The following is a 12,500-nucleotide window of genomic DNA, read 5'->3' as shown; positions in this document are numbered from 1 at the left end:
TGATTTCATGGAGACGCAGAGGCATTTCATATGTCATATAAGTGTCCAAATATGGTCCTTACAAATGTTTAATAACTAGAATGATATGCTCCCTGCACTTAGTGTTCTAGTATAGGATCTTTGTGGTCGGATGGATGACGTATTTCTCTAAGGTACAAGTGCGGTTGTTTACATTTTGTGCGATCAGTTCAGCTGTTCAACACTGTTCCAGTTCAGCAGTTTCCGCATGTGATCATAGTACAGGAGACAAAAAAAAAAAAAAAAAGTTTCAAACCTATTGAGAGGCTTAAACTCTCTGTAGAAGAACCTCTTTCTAAAGGTTTGAACTTTTTTGTAGCAAAACTTTGCATTGATTACACGCAGTAGTTTTCTTTCTTTTTAAACCACACATCTTTCCATCAGAAGCATGTTTGACTGTGATCATTTAATGGCCAATAATGATCTATAGAGGCCATTGAGAAGTTTAAATGTGGACTGAAGATAGAAGCATTAATGCCTGTCTGCGAAAGAGTAATTAGTCTTCAGGGAACCTCCCTTGTGATGAGGGAACGCTGTTTTCTTTGGCCTCATGTCTACTTCACACAAAAGTGATTTTGAGTCAGGTGTCAATTTACATCTGACCATTCTCTGGCAATCCTGCAATAAAAAGGGAAAATAAATTAAACTCTCTGTGAAAAGGAATTTAAATAATGTCTGATGTTCTTTTATGCGATGCCTGTTGATCTAATCTGCTTTTCCTGTTTTCTTTCCTGTGTTGCCAGTTGAGGATCTTTGTGAATCAGTTGTCCCAGCAACAAAACCAGAAAGAACCTTTCGGGCAAGACCTGCTGGCTATCCGCATGGCTGCAGTCAACCCCATCTTAGACCCTTGGATATACATCCTCATCAGCAAAACAGTGGTTCTCAAGCTAATGGAGAAGATCAAGTGTCTTTTCTGCAAAATGGGCGAGAGAGGACGAAGGGGCGGTGGCCAGTTTCGCTGTAGCGATGGCTACTTTTCATCCTCTATTGTCACAAGGGGCTCACCATCAGTTGTGTATCGTGAGCCTAAGGACGTAGTAAGCGCCTCACAGACCATGCTGTACCCGACTGAGGGGATCACAGACGGGCGGACATCTCTTCAATCAGTGTCACGGGGCAGTTCCACTCCAGCTGCTGCAAAGACATTACAAGTCACCCAAGAGACTGAGCAGCTCACACAGAGGGATTTAGAGGACAAAACACTATGTAAGACGGCCAATGAGCTCCCACAGTGCAACAAGGACCCGACTCTGAGCGTTATCTTCACTGATGAATCTGCAAACTTGCAGGAGAAATGCATATAGCCTCAGCATGATCACTGTAACAACACTGTCTCAGGACAGGAGATCAGCACTAGTGAGAGGATTGCAGTCAGAATTTTTTGCGAATGGGAAAGAACACAACATTTTTTATTACATATTTGTTGTCAGCCTATAACTTCCCCATACATTTCAGTAAAATAACAACAGTTATCATCACACACAAAGAAATACAGGTAATTATCATGGAGGAGCTCCTCTGCTGCACTTTTTGCCATATGAGACCACTGGCACGCTTTCACTGATGCTCATTTTGCAGCATTCTGCAAAGTGGCTGTCAAAAATGTTGAAATGTGAAATTGGTTTTTACTTGTATCAAGTGTGAAAATGTATGCGTTTGTCTTCTCTGTGAGAAGGTTTTCAGAGTTTGGTGCTATTTCAAATCACCCCAGCATGAATACGCTTGTAGTGTTATTTTGTATGGATGGACATTTGTAAAGAGTTTGGCCATATGTGGTTGAGAGAGCAGCTCCAATGTCAAAGCTAGTGCTATATCATTCACTGGATTTCATAATAAAAAGGCAGCTATACTGTGTTTAGCCCTACTTAAATACTAGACATATGATTTATAGTTATAAGCCATTTCATTTAGTACTTTTAGCACATTTTACTCTCAAAGATCAATGCAGATTTATCACATTTTGGCTTCATTCAATGAGCAATGTCTCCCATCTAATCGGACTATATGTTAAGACGGACAATAAATAAAAAACATTAAATGCCCTGTCTGATCATTTATATACATATATATATATTTATATACATATATATATATATATATATATATATATATATATATACACACATATATAAAATGTTGGTTTTGACTTAATTCTGATTCATAAAAAATCTTATTATTCAGTCATTTTCCTGTAAACAAACAAGTGTGCAAAATTAATAAACTGACAATCAAAGATGATAAATATGTCTCTTCATAAAGCATATGTCTTCATTAGTAATAGTAACCGGAAGATATGATGGTTGATGCGTTAAAATATCTCTTTCATGTCTTTGCATAGGTTGAAAAATTGATCATCCTCAGGACTGAATAATCTGCCCTCAGTCCTGATCATATCAGCTTAATGGTTGTCACAGTTTTATCAAATCAATTAAACCTGGTCTTTCAAGACTGCATGCAAAGCTTGTTATAAAACTGGAACTTAATGTACTTCAAGACCCAGATCGCTTAAACAAATCCTCAGCAATTCAAGCCTGCCCTTTCATAAATGCCCCACAGTAACATTTTCTTTTGTCAACTTGTCACTGATGGCATCATTTTATAACATTTCCATACAGTTATCCTTGTTACCTGCTCTATCATGGTACTAATGACCAAAACAGTTCACCAGCAACAGGTTCAGGTGGCATGACCCCGTTCACCTACAGACAGATGCTTTCTTCAGGCTTAAAGACTTCCAGGTCCGATGTGGCTTCAGTCCAGAGTCTTCCGAGAGCACTGAAATGTCCCTTTGGGGACAATAAGCCATCAAACAGAACTCTTGACCTCAGAGTAAGACATCTATAAAAGCTGTAGCGTCTCCCTGGAGACAGGAAATTGTGATAGACAAATGGTTGAAAAGGGTTTTGTAGTACAAGAAAATAATTCTTGGAAACTTGCACGCTTTTCCCTACTTAGTCGTATGTAGCAGGATGCTGTAGCCAATAAAACCCTTAAAATAGAAGCCAGTGAAAACTACTAGTTTTGAGAAGATGAGCCTTAAAAAGCAACAAGTAAGTATTCTTGCATGCAGTGGGGTGAAATTCAGGAATAAAAAGCTCTGAATTATCAGAGATTGTAAGTCTCAAAATCCCATTTCCCAGAATGACTGTAGCATTTTTAATCTACTGCCTTTAAGATAAAAACGCTGTGCTCAACTTGGATCACTAACAGAGACTTTGGTGTGGAAACTGCCAGGATGCCTGCAGTAAATCGTTTTTCTTTCTTTCAAAATCTTGATTTGAACTTAGTCAGATTCTGCCGAAGCTCACAGTTCAGAGCGAGACTTAAATAAGTTTCCAGCAGCCATGCAAAAGGTTCTCGCAGAAAGTTTCATGGTCTTTCCGTCTGCTGTTTTATCACACCTAATTATTCTTGTGCAAGCCTGGTTTTTTGTGACGATGCAGTGAGAAAGAGTCATTTTTTCTATTTTTTTAATAACCTTCCTCCGCTTTGTGCATCATTTTTAATATTTTTTTAGAGGTCCTGGTGGCTGTTTAGAGGAGCCCATAACTGCGTTTGGAAAGAAATTTCTTATGCGACACTTACCAAATATGACAAACTGCAACCCTTTCGAGCCAGTTACAGTAAAAGACATTAAGTGACATCATACATAACTTTTTTTTTTTATAAATCATCTCAGAGCTTAGATCTCTTGGGATGTTTGAACTTTTCCACAGAGCAAAAGATTTATCTTAAACTGCAAAAGAACTTTACATTTATTTGGCCCTTAGAGATCAATTCATCTGCTGACCACTGCTCACTTTGAATCCTCATCTTTAAAACTAATCTGAAGCCAATAAAGTGTTTTATAATTGAAGCCACATTGATTCACACATGCACTGAAAAGCATCCAGGGCAATAAGGCCACTTTTTGATGCAGGAACTAGGAGAGCAAAGGTTTGATGTCCCACTCTTCTTATTGCAACCACTACAGCTCCTGAGCAAAGTTGTACTTAAAATGTAAATGTTGTCATTCCATCTGTCTCACATTACAGCAAATATAAAATAAGATCAGGAAGGTTTGGTTGTTTTGGTGTTAAACACTGGTTTTGAACAATGACTTCATGACTGCATCAAGTCAAAACCACAACCACAAATCAATTTTTCTTTGTTGCATTGATTTTTAATTCGTTGACTGAATATTTCCTGTTTACACCATTACAAACAAGCTTCATATAATCCTGACACTTAACCATTTCTGCTTGTTTTACGGTTTGCTGCAATGTTGGATGCCGAGCCATGAAGTCATGACATTCTTCATGCAGAACATGCTGTATCTCAGGATCTTCAATAGAAAATTAATTAATTCTGTAATAATACTGCTTCTTTTCCAGTAGCCTGAATTTTGCCTATCAGAATACTTAGGTGCATAAAAAAACCCACTGCAGCTTCCCTTTCACCTTCATATCAGAGACTGTAAAGTGACAAATAAGGCAACAAAAGCTAAAGTTGAATACAAGAGGCTGCAACTAACTACAAGTTATATTACAATTTTTTACACACATGAATTAAACTAAAACAAAATTGATGCATCTGTGAACAAAGAAGTGAGAAATTTTAAAAGCTATTAATGCAGCCATTTGTTTTTCAATTCTAGTTTCTATCAATTGAGCGTCATGAGGGACGAGAGTTTATCTGACATCTTCATGAGAGATGATCAATTGTTGGTCAGCTGCTGAGCAAATGGAAAGAAAAACACCATCACGCATGCTCACGCTCATATCTCCACTTATCACCATGAAGATGCACGTGACTCATTAACACCAAAGAAAACCCCATGCATTCTTAGAAATCTGACAAATCTACACAGAAAGACTTTAGCAGAGCAGCACTGCATGAACCACATTTTATGAATAAAACAAAACGCCTTTATTTTCCACGATATGATTTATATCAAATGAACTTGATGGCATTTTCCTATGATGCAAATACAACATAGTACGTAAGCCAACATGTAAAATCAGTAAGATAAATACATATATGATACTAAATATGAGAAATAATGATGCTAAGAGATGAAAATAATGCAGATGATTCAAACTAAAAGATCAATACACTAAACCTTATGTTGTCATAAGGTATTAAAAAATCATTTCTTTGAATAAAACAACTTGCTGTAGCTGACTAAAAGCTCTTTTGGCCTTTTGACGCTTTTGCTTTGTTCGTGTTAAAGAATTTAAGTGTGTTTCAATAGTTTGACAAAAAAGAAGCTTTTTGTTTTAAATGATTTTATACCTGCTTCTTTGATTGTTTGCATGTTAATGACGAGATATGATGGTTGCTATAGTTAAAACCTGAATTCTTCATGAATTCTAATGGTTTCCGTTTTTAAGCCAGAATGGGCACTTCAAAATAGTCAAGAAAAGGGCTCTCTTGTTCTGACACTCTGTCAAAGCTTTGTCAAAGATAATCAATAACTTTAACCTCAGGTAAAGAGAAATCAAGCAGGAATTTTCTGAAAAAGATAAAATAGCAGAGCAATCACAGAAAACTTCAGATATCAGCAGTCTGCATCTCCTCCGGGGAAAGCCTTTGACCTGCTCAGCTCAGCATATATTCTCCTACTGAGGATAAGTTTCTCAGTGGACGGATAACAGTTCTTCAGCTCATTGCTCCACTTAATTATCCACATCCAAGAGCAGCATACATCTACGTGCCCTGGATAGCAGCTGGGAATGGGACACTGTTAACGCTCCCAAAATAGAAAGAGACTGAAGTGGGATGAACACCACCTGCATTGGATCAATGATTACCTTAACAGAGAATATATTAATAAATAACTTTAGTTTAAAGTGTAAAAGAGTAATCAGTAAGTCTCCAAACAAAGGAGACCATTATTTTTTTAATGTTGCAATAACAATCAGTACTTGTAGCAACATGAGTACTACTCAATCCTGCATTTTATTTATTCTGTAGACCCCAAGTTTTCCATCCAGGAAGAAAATGACCCAAAGTTTACTTCTAGGATGTGAAAAAACATAAAGATGGCAGGCTATTAGTTATGACAGGTTAAGCTAACCTGAACTCAGCCCCATACATTTTGTGCTTATCTTGACTCATGCATTCCTTTCCTCAACCCCTCCAACTTTAATTTTGATAAATAAATTAAGATGCCAGAAGTTCAGACTGAGCTCAGTGGTCGGCCATGATTTTTGCACCGATTGCGTGGCTGTCCATGCAACAATGTCCCTCGGTCTGCTCAACATTATGGTTCGTGTTTTGTGGCACAGTCACAGCTCTCCCCTAGATTTTGTGCGGAGCAGGACAATGGCATCATGCTCTTGTAGAGGAGCTCCACTCCAAGTCATGGTTGGCTATGAGTTATGCCCCACATTGGGCCGTGGCCCATATGAAGTAGGTACTAACTGATCCATGCATGCATTGCAGTATTTTGTCCCTCTCACTAAGAGAAGAGCATGTGTGAACACACCTACTTGGTGTGGACCAGCCACATTTGGGGCTCTCTAGTGCAGGCCGGTATGCGACCAAGAGGGCCAGATTCAGTCAGGTACACGGAAGCCCAAAGCACCAGATGGATAAACTCCATCCTGCTGGGGGATGGAAGCGTTGTGGGGGGGAGCTAAACACACTGGAGCATACAGCACATTCCCCCACTATTTGGATGGGTGTGGCACGTGATAACGTCCGATCCAAATGGGTTTCCAATTCTCAGTTCGAAGGTGTGTACCCCAGGAGAGATCTTTTTCTGATCTGCCTCTTCCTGAGACAGAAATGGTGTGTGTGACCAGAGACCCGAGAGCCCTGGAACACTGCAAGCAGTATAGCCAAACTTATGTGGAATGGGTTAATAGGAGCAGGGGCGTTCCAGGAGGAGTGTGCTGGACTTTAATCTGTACGCCTTGACCTCTCAGCCACTTTCCAGGAAGTGTGGCCAGGTCCCTGCTGTGGGCACTTGGCAGTATTCCAGGAGACGGCAGACTGCACTTGGCCAGACCCAGTGGGCACAAGTGCAGGGTCCACAGACACTGGGGGAGCAGATTTTCACCATAGCAACTGGACTACTGGCAGACCACTCGACAGATGTGTGGATTTTGCAAACAGTGTCCCATGGTGACAGGTTGCAGTTCCTCTGCCAGCCCCACCCCACTTCAGAAGTCAGAAGGACAATAAAGCCTCAAATTTGGACACTGGAGATTTTGACACTCCTGAAAAAAGACACCATCTCAGTGATTTGTCCTCCTTCATGGAGCAACAGGCTTTACTACACATACTTTCTAACATCAAAAAAAAAAAAAAAAGGTCAGTTCTCTCATGCCTGTCCTGGATCTAAGAGGACTGAACAGGTTTCTGAAGAGCATACCCAGTCAAACGCTTTGTATGAGAGAGGCCAGAGCGAAGCCTGCCAGTTCACGTCCTTCTACTCAGACTGTCATTGGCTCCTCACATATTCCCAAGGTGCATGAGGATACCACTGTGCCAGTGGACACCTGAGAGTAGTGCACCTACCCAGTACAAGGGACAGGATAGCAGATGGCCTCTCTTGCTGCCAGCTGAGCCAAGGAGTTTGGCATATGTCCAGATGATTTGCAACTGGTTTGGCAGGGATGTCCCTGATCACCCCTGGCCTAACTGCTCCATGCACTCGCACCAAATCCCCCAGCTGATGCTGGTGCTACACAGGATAAAGTTGTACTCTAACAGCCATCCAAGAGGCGCCAAATGTGGCTGTTGAGGTTCTGCATTTCCATTCTCCTTTGTCTGTTAGATGGGGAACCATGGCAACTGGAAGACCTATTTTCTTTATTTGGCAGTGGCCCAGGATCTCAGGAAGGAGAAGACCTCAGGATCTGGTTCAAGATTTTATTGACAATTGGCGGAGTCTGGAATGCAAGAAGCTGATTCCAGTATAACTAGAATCTTCCTGTAAGGTTTATCCAAACTGGGTGCGGCCGAAGATGACAGTGGGTTAGTAGGGTGGCACACAGAATGAGACTCCAAGGAGAATTAATGTCCAGGAGGAACAAAAGTAATCTTACCAGAGACAAATATGGGTAATCAAAAATCCAAATCCCAAAAAAAGTCCAAGGTCCAATTCACCAGGAAGACTCGAGGAAAAGAGTTCAGGAAAACGCTGATTAGTTAAATAGAGAGGCACAGGTGGTACCCATCAGCAAATCAGCCCTGAATGATGCCTTCAGGTACTACTGGGAAAAGCCATGACATGTCAGCTAAACATCTTAACACTACATCCTTGATTTCTGTTTTCTAAGCCAAGTGTAACCATTGCAGGCCTTAAGACTGCAGGCACATCTCCTGCTTCTGGTGTAGTCTACCACTCTACGGGGAACATGGCCACGTCATGGGCACACAGAGGCAGGCCAGCCACAGAAACACATGTGCTGTTGCATCCTGGACCGTGTCCTGTACCTTTTTCTGGGTTCTACCGCCTGGATGTGGCTTTGTATACTTTGTATACAGCTACTGGCAGTCAAGAGGGAATGAAACATAACAGAAGTTCCATAAATAACAATGGTTCTATGAATTGCGGGGTGACTGCCAGTCATGCTGGTCACTTTGAATTTCTCCATCTCCCGCTGAGAAGATTCTTGGAGACCAGGTGTAGACTACCACACTTTCTTTATCGACTGGTAGCCAACATATTACGCGAGTGACTTTGTCTCAAGATAATCGACCAGAGAGCAGGAGACATGTCCCACTTTGTTTACCACCATTGGCAGTCATCCAGGAATTCACAGGACCAACTACCTGCCTAGTGTTTTTAAAAATGCTTCTGAGAAACTAAATATTTTTTTTTAGTTCAGCAGTTGGTGCTGTTTTTCCTCCATTTTCAACTAAATACATGATTCAAATGAATATTCCCTAAAATGGTTATTTTCCAAAATTCTTGGAGATGTTGTAGAAGTAAACATAAAGCAGCTCTCATGCAGTCGCTGAGGAGAGAAAACTGCAGGACACTTCATTATCAAACCATGATAGTGTTTATTCACTTGTTGATGTACTGGTGAGTGTGATGGCTCTTTTTAAACAACAACCTATTTCACACACACACAACATTTATACACAACAACTAACAGCTCATCACGAGCAACAAACTGTTCATGTGTATTCATAAAAACTTGAAAATGATCTTAAAGCCAACTAAATAGACAAACAGGCAGCCATTTTCAACCAGCCACTGTTTGATGCCCAGTTGTGATCTGAATGAAAACAAGTGATGGTAACTTAAAAGCAGCCTTAAGTAGATACTAAACTAAGCATAGAGCTAGAAAAATACATGTATTTCAAGGAAACTGTTGCTCAAGTTTACATAAGAATCCAGATGGATTGTCACTTGAAATGAAAACGCTGCCTCTTTCCGAACGAAAAACACACTGACTGAATGAAATATGACTGTCTGCTTTCTAAAAGTCTGAACAGATATAGAAACTTAACATGCACATTAACATCTAACGTTGAAAGATGTAAAACATAAATGGCTTCAGCCGAACAACTTGGTCGTCCTCCTTATTGTGATATGAAGTATTGATGCTAAAGCTTTGCTCACTCAGTGCTTTTATAAATAATAATATTCATTTCTAAAAAGTCCTCTTGCTTTGACAAATTGCTCTTTTGAAGGTGTTGCTGTGTCCTCCGATTCATTTTCCCCAGTCACTACATTTCTTATATTCCCCTCAGCATCCATGACCACAGTCGTTCTCTTCAGCTCCTCATAGTGAGTCTGCCGCTTGGCAACAGCTTCACAGGCTGCTAGCACCTCATCCGACTCAAAATCATAGTCCTGCTGGAGCTCGGGAGCATTTAGGATCTGTTCTTTGGTCTCCTCCTCTTGTCTTATTTTCTCCTTGGTTGCGAGATGCTGCTTCTGTAATGTGCACGCCCAGTTCAGGTCTTCCTGCCATAAAGTGCGCTCTGATGGACACAGGTGAACGGCAATCTGGAAGGACCTTACAGCCTGCAGAGACAGTTACAGACATGGCTTTACACATGAACGCAACAGGTGGAGACTTTACTCTCTTTGTGCCGCAATGCAAGCAGATAGATATTTTCATTAAGAGGAGAACAATACAGTATATGTTAGCTGAATGAGGACTTGCAGATTGGTTTTAAAATTATTATCGCCTAGAAAAAAAACAAACCCACAAATGGCCTTTGGTTGCAGCTGTCAGACTTGACATGAGACTACTACAGTGACATAAATTCAGTTGGACAAGCTATTGGAGCTGACTCATGCTGTAAGAAATCACTTCTGTCAAATGTCTGAAACCTGTCACACAACTTAGAAAGTTAAGGGACTGGAAAATAAGGTGAAGCTTGATTTTATGGCAGAGAACAAATCAGGCTGTAAAAACAACCATGGGATGTCAAACGGGGCTCTGCAGGACCTCTGTTACGCCTGAAAAGGTTTTAAAAAAAGCAAAGCATTCTTGTTTCTTGAAATGCGTCACATATTAAAGGTTAAAACTCAAGACATCCCAGTTTACACTACAGCAGTTTTTGGCTTTTTTTTTAAAAATTGTATTAATCTGCCAAATCATAAGTACAATAAGTATACTGCATGTGATTCTGTCTAATGTTTTCTAAGCTCAGTCCAAATAAATTTACCTAATTCTGTTACTCACAGCAGCAGATAAACTGTGGCTGAGTGAAGACAGACGCTTATCGGCCACAGCTAAAAATAAGAATGTGTAACCTCAATATTTTGCAAACCTGTTTTTTTTTTTTTTTTTTTTATGCAACAGAAAAGGAAAACTACAGCTTCAGTCTGTGTGAAAAACCAGAAAAATGTTATGTTTGTTAAACATGTATGTTTTAACGCAAGAATAATCTGTCATACTTCAATTAGATTAAAAACTATAGAAAGTGGAACACAGTACTGGAGTACTGGAGTGGGATGGGTCACAGATTCAGTTTGATCTCATACTTGTTGAAGGTTTTTTTTTTTTTTTTTTTTTTTTAAAAACAATAGACAGATGATGTATGGTGACCTTAGATCAAAATCCTGATAGAAATCACACATTTCTAACAACCTGAAGAAAAGCATTCCCCACCTGTTATATAAATAACCTGCAACGTCTACGATCGCTTAACTCTCAGATTCCTGACTAATTAAACTGCCTGTGCCCAAACACCAGATCAAGTTTAATCTTGACAAGAGTAGAGCTTTAAAAACCTGACTGAACAAGTCAAACTAAAAATAGATTTTTGTTTCTTTCATTCCAAACAACTTGCTTGCTGAAGAAGGTGTGTCTATATTTGAATTAGTTTACAGCTCAGGTATCTTTCAACACTTCCCATTGTTGGATTTGGCTCTGTTGGACAGATCTCCAGCTATAAGACATACATGAGCGACATTAGCTAGAAGGGTTTCTGACTTAAGGTTGTGTGGATTCTCAGGAGGTTAACAATGTAACTGCAACCTGCAGGTTTTGCGTACTCGCAGGTCCCGGCATGTTCTGGAGCAATTTAAGCAATCGGCCAAGTCTGGGCAACCTGTGTGCTTTGAGGGAAGTGCTTGGGTAGCAAACACAGTTACATAAAGTATCTGAACAGATTTATTTAAAAAAAAAAAAAAAAAAACTCAGAAAACTGAGACTTATGTAAACAAAAACTTAAAAACAGGTAGCTTATTGCTAACTGTAACATACCAGCAGTATGTGATCATTCCAATTAGGAGCATCAATCAACTGTATGTTTTCTGTAAACACATGGACTGTGCCAACAAGCAGCTTGAGTGCTAAACTCAGACATCATGACTTCATGCAATATTTATGTTTTAATTCAGTTAAATAAACATAATCTTCTACTGCTGTGATTTTAAAAAAAACTCAAATTACTGGAAACATATGAAGGTTTGAATTTTAATATTTGGATTATTGGATAAAGCAGATCGTTTTCATTCAATTTACTGACCAACTTCACTTGCAATGCTTTGAGTCCTTCGGTTAAATTTTACAAGTAAAAAAGAATGAATTATTCTTTCAAGTATCTTGAAATACTAGATTAGCCACTGGTGCCACCATCCTGAACACCTGCCAGCATGCTCTATTTGCTTTCACTTGCTGTGGTATTACTGGTCATACTCACCAGATCCACTTCTCCCAAGTTGAGCTGTGCCCGTCCCAGAGTCCGCCAGCCCTCCCACCACAGAGGGCGGAACTTCACCGCCATCTCTGCCGCCTTCACAGCAGGAAACACTTCATGCAGAAGACTCAACACCTGCACACAGAAAAAAACATGCTGAAAATGATAACAAAATGGTTTATATGCATGTAAGCATCCATTAATCAGGAGACCACGTGTAATGGAAGATGCTTCAACAATACCTTTTAAAAATACTAGATTTATTTCTGGTGAGCATTGCTTTTTAAAAGGTATTGTTGAAGCATCTTCCTGTGGATTAATAAAAAAATAATTGTAAAATAGGTATATTCTATTCTATGTTTATATATATATATATA

General features: G+C 39.7%; 2 protein-coding genes across 2 annotated transcripts in view; one reads left to right on the top strand and one right to left on the bottom strand.

Moving 5' to 3' along the window:
* Nucleotides 1-2,054, top strand: part of ptger4b (prostaglandin E receptor 4 (subtype EP4) b) — a 3,375-nt gene extending 1,321 nt beyond the window's left edge. Inside the window, exon 2 of the mRNA XM_079256493.1 lies at nucleotides 762-2,054. Within this exon, the coding sequence (XP_079112619.1) occupies nucleotides 762-1,325 (564 nt within the window). The 3' untranslated portion in view covers nucleotides 1,326-2,054. The remainder of the gene's footprint in view (nucleotides 1-761) is intronic.
* A 7,036-nt stretch (nucleotides 2,055-9,090) lies between these two features.
* The window catches only part of ttc33 (tetratricopeptide repeat domain 33), a 13,772-nt gene continuing 10,362 nt past the window's right edge, over nucleotides 9,091-12,500 (bottom strand). The window contains exons 4-5 of the mRNA XM_079256239.1: nucleotides 12,127-12,258; nucleotides 9,091-9,994 (exon numbers count right to left, since the gene is read on the bottom strand). Of these exons, the coding sequence (XP_079112365.1) occupies nucleotides 9,596-9,994; nucleotides 12,127-12,258 (531 nt within the window). The 3' untranslated portion in view covers nucleotides 9,091-9,595. The remainder of the gene's footprint in view (nucleotides 9,995-12,126; nucleotides 12,259-12,500) is intronic.

This window comes from Telmatherina bonti (assembly GCF_933228915.1).
Source record: "Telmatherina bonti genome assembly, chromosome: 17".
Classification (NCBI taxonomy): Eukaryota; Metazoa; Chordata; class Actinopteri; order Atheriniformes; family Telmatherinidae; genus Telmatherina; species Telmatherina bonti.
The sequence above is the reverse complement of the archived record's forward strand: the minus strand, read 5'-3'. Positions and strand labels throughout refer to the sequence as shown.